Raw genomic sequence first — 13,533 nt, 5'->3', positions numbered from 1 at the left:
AGATGATGCAGGCCAGTGTTTCTGACTGTCCTCAAAAAGGCATAATCAGACAGTTGTGCCAGCAAATTAAAAAATACATCATTTTAAACTGGCACTTCAAACTGCAGCAGATTGTTTAACCGAACTCATAGAAAGGAGAGCCCCTGTAATAGCCTGAAATAATTCCTAAGTTTGGTTTGTCTTAAACTTTGATATATACCTTTTAAGTTCGCAAGAAAATTTTCAGGCATTTATTGTTTATTGCATTTTAAAATCAGCCCAATAACAAATGTTCTCTGGGCAGAACAAATGTTAATACATGCATTACCTAATACATGTGTTTTTGGTACACAATTCTGCCTCATATATGTATTTTTATTTATTTACTGTACTTTTAGACAGCCCAATAGCCGAAGTTCTCTGGACAGTGTACATTAAAAACATATAGTACAAACATAAGGAAAAAATAACAGCACAGAATAAAACTTGGATAATACCAGCAGTTAAGAATGAGATCATTACAACAGTCATGTTTTTGTAAGTGATATTCCTAACAATGTATTTTGAACATTATTTTCAAAAATACATGCTTTTTGTGTCCACCTTTCCCTATTACACATGTTTTTGTACACATTTTTTAGTTATTATTTATTATTGGTTTGAATTGTATGCGCATTTTGCATGTTTAGCATTTTAACAGTCTATAATTTAACTTTAACTTTGCTGTTTTAAATTTGTATTTTAAATTTGTATTTCTGCACTGCTGCTGATTTTATCCTGGTTGTGCTTTTACATTGTATTTTATAACATGTTTTTATACTGTTTGTTTTATATTTTGAATAGTTTCAATTTTTGTGAACCGCCCAGGGAGCTTTGGCTATTGGGTGGTATAAAAATGCAATAAATAAATTAATAATAAATAAATAAAAATGTTTTTGTGGTTTTTAATTTTTGTATATTGTTTTTTAAAGTTTTATCTTATGTGAACCGCCCAGAGAGCTTCGGCTATGGGGCAGTATACAAATGCAATAAATACATAAATAAATAATTGCATTTATATCCCGCCTTCTATCCTCCTCTCCATTTTATCCTCACAACAACAACCCTGTGAGGTGGGTTGGGCTGAGAGTCTGTGACTGGCCCAAAGTCACCCAGTGGGTTTCCACGGCCGAGTGGGGACTAGAACCCGGATCCCCCGACTCCCAGTCCAACACTTTAGCCACTGCACCACGCTGGCCACCACATTTTTGGATCGGAGAACTCCATTGCAGAATTTTGGAGAAGTGCAAATTTCGAACGATAACTGCGTTTGAGTCTAAAAGTGTAAAATTTGGTAAATCTCTATTAAAACGCGAACCGAATACCTCTCTTTCCCATCTCTTCTTAGAGTGCATAAGAACTACACCAGGCGTGGTCTTCCCGCCTGCCTCTTCTGCTTGTGTGCACGTTCTTAGGAGGCCAGGCTCATCTGCACGTCTGCACCGAAAGGCAATTGGGGATCCTATCAGCTTTGCCACAGAGAGCTCAATCCCCTTCCTGCAGCGCAGACAGATTGGAAGGAGGCACAGTTGGAGACACCTGTGGAGGCATTGAGCTCACCGTAATTTCTGGTTTCGCCACATGAGGGCGAATATCTCCAAATATATTAACCATGGAAGGTTAATATATGTCCACTTACAATGTGGACTTAGGGCTGTGCAAAAAAACCCGAAACGGCCTCATGAAGTCCCAAAACACAGGGCACCAATTTGCCAGATATTCTCTGAGGGGAGGACAAATTCTCCTGCTGCAGTTTCTTAAGAGTGGGGTCACCCATCCACAGCAGCGTAGCTTTTCAGGTCCCCCCCCCCGATTTGGGGAGTGGGGCTGCTGTGCTGTCCATTTTGCTACACCCCCCTCAATGCTAAAGAAATTAAAAACAATAAACAAAAATATCAATAAATATTTCAAACGCAGAGCACCAAGTAGGGAGTCTCTAATGCTTTGGTCTACAATCCTACACCCAATGAACACACCAAGACTGACTTCAGAATAGACATGTACAGGATTGCACTGTTTGGATGACCTGAAAGGTACGCTGAAGGAGGACAGAGCTGCCCACAGTAATGCCTCTATTATCAGGAGCAGCATCTGGGGATGTGATAAAGATGATGTAAAACTAACGGAAGGATCAATTAGATGTGATGAGATGTAAAGTTAATTGAAATATGAACAGCTACTGGAGCCAGATGGCAGCCACCTTAGGATTCTTTAAAATGGCTGCTCTTTTAAGAAAACAACCATGTGATTAGTAACACCTTTTGGGGCAGAAAATTCCATACCAAGTTCTAAAAAGTGTTCAGGAAATTAAAAGATCAGCAGTTTCTCTATCCTAGGTAAATTGGCAGAAATAATATAAAACCTAGCACTGTTAATCACATAGAAGAATAAGCCATGCTCAGGGCAAATAAGCAAGGCTTTTACAAACAGGCATAGAGGTGATCCAGTCAATTTATATCTACTTTTATATTGTATCGGCTTTATATCTGCTTTTATATTGTATTTTATATTGTTGTTTTATAAAACTGTTGTTTTATACTTTGAATGTTTTAATTTTTGTGAACCGCCCAGAGACCTCCGGCTATTGGGCAGTATAGAAATGTAATAAATAAATAAATAAATACCTGAACCTTGTATATACCTGGACTTTTAAATATATATTATTCAGTAAACATCAGTTGAGGGGTGAGAAATTGGTAACTGGTTATGAAGGCAGAAGCAGCAGTTAGGATTAACAGACAGTTTTCACAACCCACTATCATACCCACAGGATATGTATTGAGGCTCTTGTTATTACATCAGTCTGGAATCAGGGAGGCATTGAGGTAGCCAAGTTTGCAGATGATAACAAATGGGTAAGGAGGATGAAATCCAAAACACACGGTGAACAGCTCCAAAAGGATCTCTTGGAAATATGTGAATGGGCAAAAAAACTAGCAAATGAGGTTCAATGTAAGTACGTAAGTAAAGTGATGTAACCTGGGGCAGGGGTTCCTACGCTGAAGTGTCTGTGGTTACCAAGAAGAGAGCTCTTGGGTAGGGATGACAGTCAACTCAGTGCACTGCCCAAATGAAAATGGCATTGGGACAGGGAAGGCTAGGAATAATTAGGATAGAGAATAAAAATAAACCTGGACTGCCATACCATTATCATCATGCAGTCAAAGAACATGGAACAAGAAGTCTCTATTCCTGACATTTTTCTGAACTAACGGCTTTGTCTTGCAGCGTTCAGCATGTGAACAGAAACCATTCAGGAACCATCATCAAAGCACCCGTCAACTCAAAGCTGTGATGACTTTGTCATTTCAACCATTCCAGCACCTCTCTTTCTGGTTCCAATGAGCGATTTTTGTGCCTGATTTGGATCAACTTGATTGAAGTTTTCGTTTGACTGCTTGACAACAAAATTTCCAACTCTCCCAGAATCTGATGTGTTTCTGTGATGTAAACTGTTCCCCACTTTGCATAACTGTAGTAACTGTGATGCATGAAGAAATGCAGGTATGGAATGCAGAAGAAATGGAGGCAAACAAATGGACCAGCATCCCATAATTTTGTCATTGTGTTGTGAGAGAACCTGAGCTATTTCCATGTATCCCAACCTCTATATTTACAATTAGTCATCTTTAAGAATGCTATTTATTTCACCCAATTTGGAATCACTATGAATATTGCTCACCTTTTCACCATTCCCTGATGCCACGCCTGTCGTCAGCATACCTGCTAACCGGGGACTGAAGTAATACACAGACTGAAGGAACACACTGGAAGGAGAATATGCCACAAAGCCTGTTGCACGATCTAGTGTGTTCACCTTGCTGGATCGTGGGCTCCTCTAAATGAGCAATTTATTGCACACTCATGATTGGCCACTCTCAGCAGTTTGCAGGTCTATTACACGACATTGTCAATGACTAGGTCGTCTCCCATGCTATCCCCTGGATATCCTGCTATTAAAAGAACCACAGATAATGCAATCACATCTGGAAAAAGTGGGATCTACCAGTGTATAACTCTGGTGTTGTGCAATAATTCCTCCACTAGATGATGCTTTCTCGATGCAGCTGGACAGCCATCTGTCAGGGATGCTTTGAAGTGGTTTCCTGCATTGAGCAGGGGGTTGGACTTGATGGCCTTAGAGGCCCCTTCCAACTCTACTATTCTATGAATGGGAGTGAACAGAACATGCAGAGTGGGGAAGTATTCAATCCAAACCATGTGGCCACCTGTGGCTGCCCATGTAATTGAGCTGATTGCAATCCCAGAAAGAAAGCGGTAGCAGAAAGTCCAGGTAAGGCATCAGGATTTTTTTTTAATGTAGAGAAGCTCTTTATGGCTTCCCTGTTAATACCTGAAGCTCACATTCTCACCTAGTATTTCACTTCCTGTTCAAGTGTCTTTCAAAGCAGTTCAACCCATATTTTTCCCAATACCAGGTGCAAAATACCACTGCTATGCATAGACCTTCAAAGCAGCTGTTGGATATTACTTACTTCTTTTTCTTCTCCACGCTGGACAGAGGCATGGAACCGTGCCTCCTCCCAGCACAGAGCAAGGAACACAGGGCAGCCCACATCCTGGCAGCTATCTCTGATCTCAGGGGCTGGAGGTAGCCCTGCCATAGATGCGACTTCTGCCTCGTCCTTTGGAAGAATGTTATTAATCTCTGCCCATCCCCCTTTTTTTGGTATCTTAGTCCTGCCACTGGAAGGAAAAAACAACAACTTCAGCTTTCTTTCTGAAGTCCTTAGTTAATGATGCTGTCAAACTGGTATTTTTCTGCTTTCCTAACCTCAAACAGCTTTACCATGACTTCCTAAACTTTCAAAACAGTCCCTTTTGACAGGTGCATATCCTCCATCGTGAAAGATGACCTACCTCTTGCCAACAGCTCTCTGGGTATGATGACATGTTTGGTTTTGCTTTAACTGACATGGGATTCATCTAGGTCCTAGATTCTAGGATGTGAACATTGCCTGCAGTTAAATGGGTGAAATTGTCTAGACTTAAATTTGGTGATAGAACCATTTATTTTGCTCCATTGATTGGCAGGTGGATTCTGCTAATCTTTGTTCAATAGCTGATAATAGGCAGCATAGAATGTGACCTGCTTTATATGGAAAAGTTCCACTTCCTTGTTTCTGCTTGTTTGGTGTTGGGGGAAGTCTTATCTCCACTCATACAATGAACCAACTAATGCTCTGTATTCTGTTCAGCTTATCAGTGGGGTCATTATTTCCCTTATCACCACCAAATTCCAGACAAAAGTCATAGAAACATCAACTGGGTTTCTGGTGGACACCAATACCTTGAAGACCAGGATTATCTCCAAAAGTCCCGCAAATCTTCAGTATACTGTGTGCTAGAGGAAGGAACCAATAATCTATGGGCTTGTGTGCAGGCACAATAGAGGGTGTACAAACTATGCCTGGTGTGGAGAATGTGGATAGGGAGACATTTTTCTCCCTCTCTCAAAACACTAGAACCCAAGGGGGTCATCCCATGAAGCTGATTGGTGGGAGATCCAGGACAAATAAAAGGAAGTACTTCTTCACACAGCGCATAAACTATGGGACTCACTACCACAGGATGTAGTGATGGCCACCAATTTGGATGGCTTCAAAAAGGGGTTGGATTAATTCCTGAAAGAGGAGGATATCAATGACTACTAGCCCTGAAGGCTATGTGCTACCTCCAGTAGCTGAGGCAGTAAGTTTATATGACCAGTTGCTGGGGAACATGGGTAGGAGGGTGCTGTTGCACCATGTCCTGCTTTGCTGGTCCCTGGCCGACTTGTGGTTGGCCACTGTGTGAACAGAGTGCTGGACAAGATGGACCCTTGGCCTGATCCAGCATGGCACTTTGTATATTTTTATTGAGTTCCAGGGAGGCATCTAGTTTGGACTCTGGAAAAGGTAAACTGAATTGGAACAAGGTTGTGAATTTGTGTCAAGGTTTTCTCTGTCCTTTGTTGCAGACATTTCTGTGTCTTCAAGGAACAACTGATTTTTTTAAATGCTCATTTACAACATGTAGCTGTTAAGGATAATCATAGATGAGCATTCTGGTAGCAGTACATAATGCTCCCACACGTAATTTAGCTGAAGGATATCACCTCCAGCTTGAGATGCTGCTGGATTACTTCCAAAAGCCAGGCTATGGCAACATCAGAAGTCACAGTGTGTTCCCAGTTTTTTTCTGTCTGTAAAATGCTTTGAGACAATTCGAACGGTGCTTCCCTTCACCACTATGAGCTACTTCGTGAGCCCAGGCTTCCTTCAATATCTTGTTACTTACAGCAGAAGTAGCTATTCTGAATAATTGTTCCTTAGGTGCTTCTTGGCAAAGTAGGCACAGACCCCTGATCTGTAGCTTCACATGTCGTCTCCTGGTTCTTGCAGAAACTGATGAGGATCCACCTGGTAATGGTTTCCTTTAATGAGGTGGGTCTTCCTCATTGTTTAAGACCTAGAGGAGTCTCATGTGCTTCTTTTAACTGACTGGGTTTTCCCCACTTGTGTGTAAAGTCAGAGTAGAAAGTACGATGCCCTTAACACCATCTTCAGGGAACCCAAAGGATCAGGATCCATTGTTATTAAGACTTAAAGCACATCAGCAAATCTTAGGAGCTCATGATAAAATGCATGAAAATAAAATAAGAGAGAATAATGTAAAATATAATAAGAAAGAAAGAAATCACACACGATTTCCAGTTTCCAGTTATCTAGTTAATCTTCTACAGCAAACACAACTAAGGCCACAGCTAGACCTAAGGTTTCTCCTGGGATCATCCAGGGTTCACCCCTGCCTGAGCACTGGATCCCCCGTGTGTCACCTAGATGAACAGGTTTGACCCCTGGACGATCCAGGGATAAACCTTAGGTCTAGCTATGGCCTAAGAGTTTTGTGGCACCTTAAAGATGAATACATTTATTCCGACATCTGGCTTTGTTGTTCTAACAAGCAGCACCCAATTTCAACACCCCAATTTGTTAGGATTGCAGTTTCACCTCCATACTTGCTTAGCTCCATGTAGAAAGTGCCAAATAAATTGGTACTTAGAATTTGTGAATCATTTACTGTAACCACCAGGGCCAGCCCTCCCATGAAGCAGGGTGACGCGCCCGCATCAGGCCGTGGAGCAGGAGGAGTGGCAAATTGTGCTTCTCCCCCGTCCCTTTGCCTGCAGGGCCTGCTGCCGCTGCACCACCACCTCCAGCAGGAGCGCCAGAGAACCCCCCGCCAGCTACTCCCACCATGGCATTTGCTGCCGTCAGAGCGCATTTCTTGGGGCTCTCTGGAGCAGCCGCCTGCGTCCTGTTTCCCTCATTGCACCCCTCCTTACGTTGCTGCCGCCATGTGACTCTGTCACTGCGTTTGGACAACACAATAGTCAATGTTGGGTTAATAGTCAACTCCACGGTTGATTATAGAGGGGGTACTCACCACACAACATGTTCCTACACAATTGTGGAGTGGTTGGGGCTGGCGTTGAGTGGACTAATAGTCAACCTGGCGTTTGACTGACACAGCCCTTCTCCCTGCCCTCCTACCCTCAGTGCTCCTGGTGCTATCCCAGCAGCCTCTGTGAGTTGTGCTGGTTGTAACAGAGGAGCAGGCAGTTTTGGCCACTCTTGCCTGGGAACTCTGTAGCCAGCCGAGACAGTCCACTCAACCCTGCAAAATAGTCCACTGAGCCCGACAGACAACCTGCTAACCAACGGTTGTTGTGAATAGTCAACTCTGCAGAGTGTTGGTTACATCCGTTGGTTAATTTTGAGGAAATAGTCAACCGTGGGGTGTTTTTTGCCTAACAGACAACACTATTTAACCAATGGTTGACTACTTAAACCATTGACTACTTATCGTGTTGTCTGAACTGAGCCTGTAAAGAGCCGTGTGGCTGGAAGAGGCGGTTTACAGGGTTCTCCCAAGGCCTGGGTGAGTTTTTTCAGGTTCAGTTGTTAATTTCAGCCCGGTGCCTACAAGGGACAAAAAACATTTGAGGTCAATCAATAACACCCATTATTAGAGTGGTGTCATTGGGGATGTTATTAAAAATACTTAATCAAGGGATTGCATCCACTGAGTGATACAAAGTTGTGGAGTGATATTTAATTACGCCCTTCCCACATCTATTGGCCTTCCCGTAAAATGAGTGAACAGTTGATAAAGGCAGATCATTTTCAGTAGGAGCATCAATAATTAAAGCACTTCATTTCCAAATGTGACTTTCAGTTGCTAGATGCGATACTTTGAAGCGTCCTTCAGCAGGAGGGATCCTCCCCGCCCCTTCCAGCAATGTGTCTTCTTGTGTCTCATAGACAAGAAATCAGCCGAAGCAGTAGAGTTAAGCATGCTCACTCCAGGCATTCTACTGCCCAAGGTGAAGCCTTGTATGGAAGCCAGAGAGCAAATGGGCTAGCTTGCTAACTGCTCCTGACCCACTAGGGCAGTGGTCTTCAACAAGTGGGTCACGCCACAAAAGTGGGCTGTGAGATCAGTTCAGATTAGGTGCGGCAAAGCTGTTGCCACCATGTTGGGCATGGAGAAAATTGTGAAAAGGGGTCCCATTTTGCAGGATGGGAAAGTGAAGACAATAAAGTTAGAGAATGGGGCGGATCGTATCACTATCTGTGTTCACATACCTGTGTTCACATATCCTATACTACATATACTACAAAGGTGGACTTTCAGGCATTGGCAATTTGTAAATAACTACCTAGTATCTCTAAGTGTTTATATAGTATATGCGACCACTGAGGAAGACCCTCCTTTAGGATCAAAACGTGTTTGGTCTGTTTTTTTTTAAAAAAAAATTACTTGACTTTGAGACTTTGAATGGGTTCCTAGTATTTGTTAATGTGTTTTTAAATGTCAGACTACACAGCCCTACAGTGGCAATATACTTTTTTCTGCACTAGTGAAACTTATTAATGTATTAAAAGGCTTTTATAATACTTATCCACCTTTGTAGTATATGTGAACACGGATAGTGATACGATCCGCCAGTTGAAGACCACTGCACTAGGGCAGGGCAACCTCCATCCCACGAGCCTTATCTAGCCCACAGAGGTGCCCAATCCAGCCCAAGGAGGGTTGAATGCCCTCTGTGGGCTCTGCCCCCTTCCCAAGCCCTGCCCCTGACCTGGAGGCTTTGGGAAGAGTGAGTTGGGGAAGAAGAATCCCCACGTTATCTCCAATGTCTGAGCTGAGATAACAAGGGGGATTCCCCTGAGCAACTTTCACCCTCACAATTGTTTTAGAGATAACAAGGGATTCCCTGGGACTAGCAGGACTGCTGCAAGCCCTGACTGAGTTCCTTCCCATGCCACCCGTGCCCCAATTGGGATGCGAGTGTCATGGGAAGGAGGTACTTTACTCAGCTGGATCTTGCAGGTGCACTTTCTCCATCCAGGATGAAAGCAGATGATGTCATGGGAGGGGCAGTGCTTTGGGGGAAGGCCTCCACCCCTGGATGTCATCTGGCTTGTTGGTTCAGTCCAGGAGTGGTGTGTGTGTGGCAATCTGGCTCCTGGGTCACAAGAGTTAGCCTTCCCTTGCTGTAAACCAGTCATAGCTAGGATAGATAGCAGAGGTTAAATGGCGGAGCTTCCAATTTTTCCTTCTTTTTCCAATGTTTCCCAATCCACATGCCCCCCAAATATTTTGATAAATGGCAAAACACTATAGAGATGTTCTGTTATAAGAGGGGAGGGGGCGAGATCACAAATGGTCAAGCAAACAGTCTCCTAGAAAGTGAAAGACAGGGGCTCTGGATTTCCAAAATTGAAAGCCTATTAAAGTGCTTTCCAAATGGAGCAGGTGATACCAACATATAAAATGAACAAACAGCATTGTGGGTATCTATGGAACTGGGAGTAAGTGTTCCAAGGAAGCAGGCACTGCTACACCTTCATTTAAGAGAACTAATCCCAAGAGATTTAGGGTGTCTCTCCATTAAGGAAAACTCCCACACCCTTACCACACTTTCACCTTCCAGAGTCTTTCCGTATGATTTTTTAAAATTATTATTACTGCATTTATATCCCACCTTTTTTCCTGCAAGGAACCCAAGGCGGTGTACATAATCATCCTCCTCTCCCTGTGATGTGGGTTAGGCTGAGAGTCTGTGACTGGCCCAAAGTCACCCAGTGGGTTTCCATGGCCGAGTGGGGACTAGAACCCGGACCTCCTGACTCCCAGTCCAACATTCTAGCCACTACACCACACTGGCTCTCCTTTAGATGGGCTCCTTTAGACTATGAACACGTGGTTTGGAATGGAAAACTTCCCCTCTTGGTAATGCTGTATTAAGTTCAGTGAAACAGTGCCCTCTTGTGGGAGAATTATAGTACAATGCCAGCTTTACACATTGCTGATTTTGCGCCATTATGGTTGAATGAATTTTATTTACAGTCACAAGACCAGCAAGTTATGGTTTATTCTTGCTTATCTCTGATCTTTTTCAAAGCGGGATAAACATGGGAAAGCGTGAGAGACATCCTGGACATTGACGATATCTTGTAAAGGACCCGCAAATGTCCATGAGTGGTCAATCACAAGCATGCATAAATTGCTTATGTAGAAATGCTCTTAGAAACCCCCCTTTTAAAAGCCATTTTAAAGTTGTGCAAGATGTGGAGAAAAGTTCTGGTACCTGAACCCTCTCCACTAGCACTGCCATTTCTTACTAGAGGCCCATCCACTACAGCCTGGTGCAAAACACAGACATTCAGTTTTAAAATATGCTGATCCCGGGGATTTGTTTTGCCTACCAGGCTTTGATCCTGCCGCATTCACAGAACATTGTCTTCTGCTCATCCCTCCTTCCATCTTTTCTCTTATTGCAGAAAACCCATTTAAGAGAAAAAGACAGACTAGCTGCACAGCGGCTTCTAAGGAGCAGAGCTAGGAGCCCTGTGCCTGGAAGCCCCCCCAAACTGGACCAAGCTCAGTCCTCCTACACAAAAATCCATTCCTGGTTACCCCAAACTTTCTTCATTTCAGCAGGATAATTTTGCTGAGTGTGTGTGTGTGTGTGTGTGTTGCTGCTGTTGTTAAAGAGCCGGGAAGCAGAAATCCTTGCCCATCTACCCAATGGATCCAGTTCTACCTTCTGCCCTCCTCTGTCGTTCTACGCAGGGCAGGGCAAACAGAACTGACGGCTGGCAGGACAAGCCCTGGCAGATGGCCTTCCTCCTTTGCATTCTGCATGGTGAGCTTCCCTGCCTATTTACAAATAGAAACGCAGACAAATCTTCGGCCTCGATTCAAGTGTGTCGGGCCCACCAAGGGTCAGAGAAAAGTTTGCGTTCCGGGCTTGGAGGGCTTTATGCTGGTGCAGCCTTGGCTCAAAACAAGTGGGGGGGGATTCCCCCAATTCCTTTTATGTGGTTTATTAACTCGTGTAAACATTTTAAAACCCACCCCACCTTTCCCCGGGCTTGTTTCTGCCCCATTTCAAGATTTACCTCGGTGCCCCCCCTCCACCAAAAGCAGCAACTTTTTACGTGACAGCGCTGCTGCTGCTGCTGCAGTTACCTGGGAGTAAGTGCCGCTGAACTCAATGGGGCTGGACTCCAACATTTCACGCGTGTCTCGTTGGAGTTCAGTGGGACTTCGTCCAGGGTAAGTGTGCACAGGATTTTGCAGCCTTAATTGCACACGCACTTTACTCACCCTCGGGCACTTTTGCAAATGCGTGGCAAGCGCGCGCCGGACCCAGAAGTAAGTTCCGCTGAATTCAGCCAGGCTTACTCCTAAGTAAGCGCCCGTCGACTTGCCGCCCAATAAGAACCGGCTGCTATGCATGGGAAGAAGGCTCCGGGGTTTCGGGGGGGGGGAGGGGCGGGGGGGGGCGCAGCGTGGTGGATCCGGCGTGAGGATTGCAGCGTTCCAGTGCGCTTGAGCCTGCCGCGCGATGCGGCGCACGCAGCTCCGGAGCAAGCCCTGTTTAGGGCCGCCCGCGGTCTCCTCGGAAGGAAGCCTGAGGCGGGGGCTTCCCGCTCCTCGCAGGTAAGCGCGCCCCAGCCTGCCGCCTCCGAGCCGTCCTCCCGCCCCTTCGGCAGCGCGGCCGGGGCTCGGGCGCTCCCAGTGGCGGAGAGGCGCAGAGTGCCAGGCGGGGCCGGGCGCACGGACGGAGCGGCGGCGGCGGCGGCGGCAGCGGCCGAGAGCGGGGCCGGCGTGCGGGAGGGATGCCGCGGGCGCTGGGGCTGCCCGGCTGCTGCAGGAGGCGCTGCAGGGCGCGCTGAGCCCAGCCCGCGCCAGCATGTCCCGCAAGAAGAGCCCCCGGAGCAAGGGCGGCGGCGGCGGCGGCGGCACCTCGGCGCCCTCGTCCGCCCTGCCCGCCGCCCAGCAGCGCGCCGATGCCGGCGCCCAGGGCGGCAGCCGGGGCGCGGCCAGGGCCAAGGGGGCAGCAGCCGGGGCGGCGCCCTCCGCCTCCTCCGCCGCCAACGGGGTGGCGCTGCCCAGCCGACCCTCCCTCAGCAACAGCGGGGAGTTCTACGACGTCGCCTTCAAGGTGAGCGGCGCGCGCCAGCCCCCAGCGCCCCGGCAGCGGGGCGGGAGAGCCGGCGGGGCGGGGCGGGGCGGGGCGGCGCCCGCCTCGCCTCGCCTCGCCTCAGGATGGCCCGGAACGCGGCGCGCCGGGCGGGGCCGGGTCGCTGGCTGGCCGGCGGCGGGGTGGCGGCGAGCCGCCTCGGCCGGGAGAGGCGCCTCCACGCTGGGCGCAGGGAAGAGCGCGAGCGGGGGCCCTCGGCGGAGCCGCCTCGCCATAGGGCGCGGGGCGCTGGTTGCCGCCTCGTCCTCCTTGTCCTGGCTGGAGACGGGAAAGCCCCCCCCCCCCCGCGCGCCCCTCAGCAGACCTTGCACGGGCTGCACCACAGGGGCAGGAGCGCCGTCCTCCGTGGCATCTGGCCGGCTTTGGCTCTCCGGCAGTCGCCGGCCAGCTGGCTCGAGGAGGAGCCTCTCCCGCTCGCCCCCCATCCCCGGTCGCTCGCCCCAACTTCTGTTGTTCCTTGGCTGCGGCCGCTCAGAGCCGATGCTGGTGGCTAAGGCTGCCCTAACTTCCCCGCCCTCCATTTGGGTTGAACTGCAGTTCCCATCCTAAGGGCCGCGCCGTCTGGGATGATGGGGGTTGTCCCAACACACCTGGAGGTTGCAGAAGGCTGTGAAAGATCTATTCAAACACTTTAAAAAGAAAGGAGGGGGGGGGGGAGAGAAGCCAACTGTGTTTACGGCCATCGCCGCATCTGGTGGTAGTAAATCCCTCTAGTTTTCTGTTGCCTGAAGAAGTTCTTGAGTCTCCCCCAAATCGCGTGACCCTGAGTCCTGGCCACTTAACAGGAAGGTCCCAGTCTTTGAAGCGGGGGAGGGGGTGGCGGTGGCCGGATTTACGGTGACTGGACCCACGCCAAGTGCTTTGTTTGGGAAGCCCCCTTGCCCAATTGTAGGCATATGGGAATTGAAGTTACTCAGAGAAAAGCACTTTGCACGTTCTCAGAGTGGTGC

General features: G+C 47.4%; 2 protein-coding genes across 2 annotated transcripts in view; one reads left to right on the top strand and one right to left on the bottom strand.

Annotated features, from left to right (window-relative positions):
* The window catches only part of PKD1 (polycystin 1, transient receptor potential channel interacting), a 168,508-nt gene extending 156,214 nt beyond the window's left edge, over positions 1-12,294 (bottom strand). Inside the window, exon 1 of the mRNA XM_063143421.1 lies at positions 11,704-12,294. Coding sequence (XP_062999491.1) covers positions 11,704-12,294 — 591 coding nt within the window. The remainder of the gene's footprint in view (positions 1-11,703) is intronic.
* RAB26 (RAB26, member RAS oncogene family) overlaps positions 12,293-13,533 on the top strand; it is a 165,418-nt gene continuing 164,177 nt past the window's right edge. Inside the window, exon 1 of the mRNA XM_063143666.1 lies at positions 12,293-12,544. Within this exon, the coding sequence (XP_062999736.1) occupies positions 12,293-12,544 (252 nt within the window). The remainder of the gene's footprint in view (positions 12,545-13,533) is intronic.

The sequence above is a fragment of the Elgaria multicarinata genome, chromosome 17, assembly GCF_023053635.1.
Source record: "Elgaria multicarinata webbii isolate HBS135686 ecotype San Diego chromosome 17, rElgMul1.1.pri, whole genome shotgun sequence".
Taxonomy (NCBI): Eukaryota; Metazoa; Chordata; class Lepidosauria; order Squamata; family Anguidae; genus Elgaria; species Elgaria multicarinata.
Note: the sequence above shows the minus strand (reverse complement) of the source record. Positions and strands in the feature narration are given on the sequence as shown.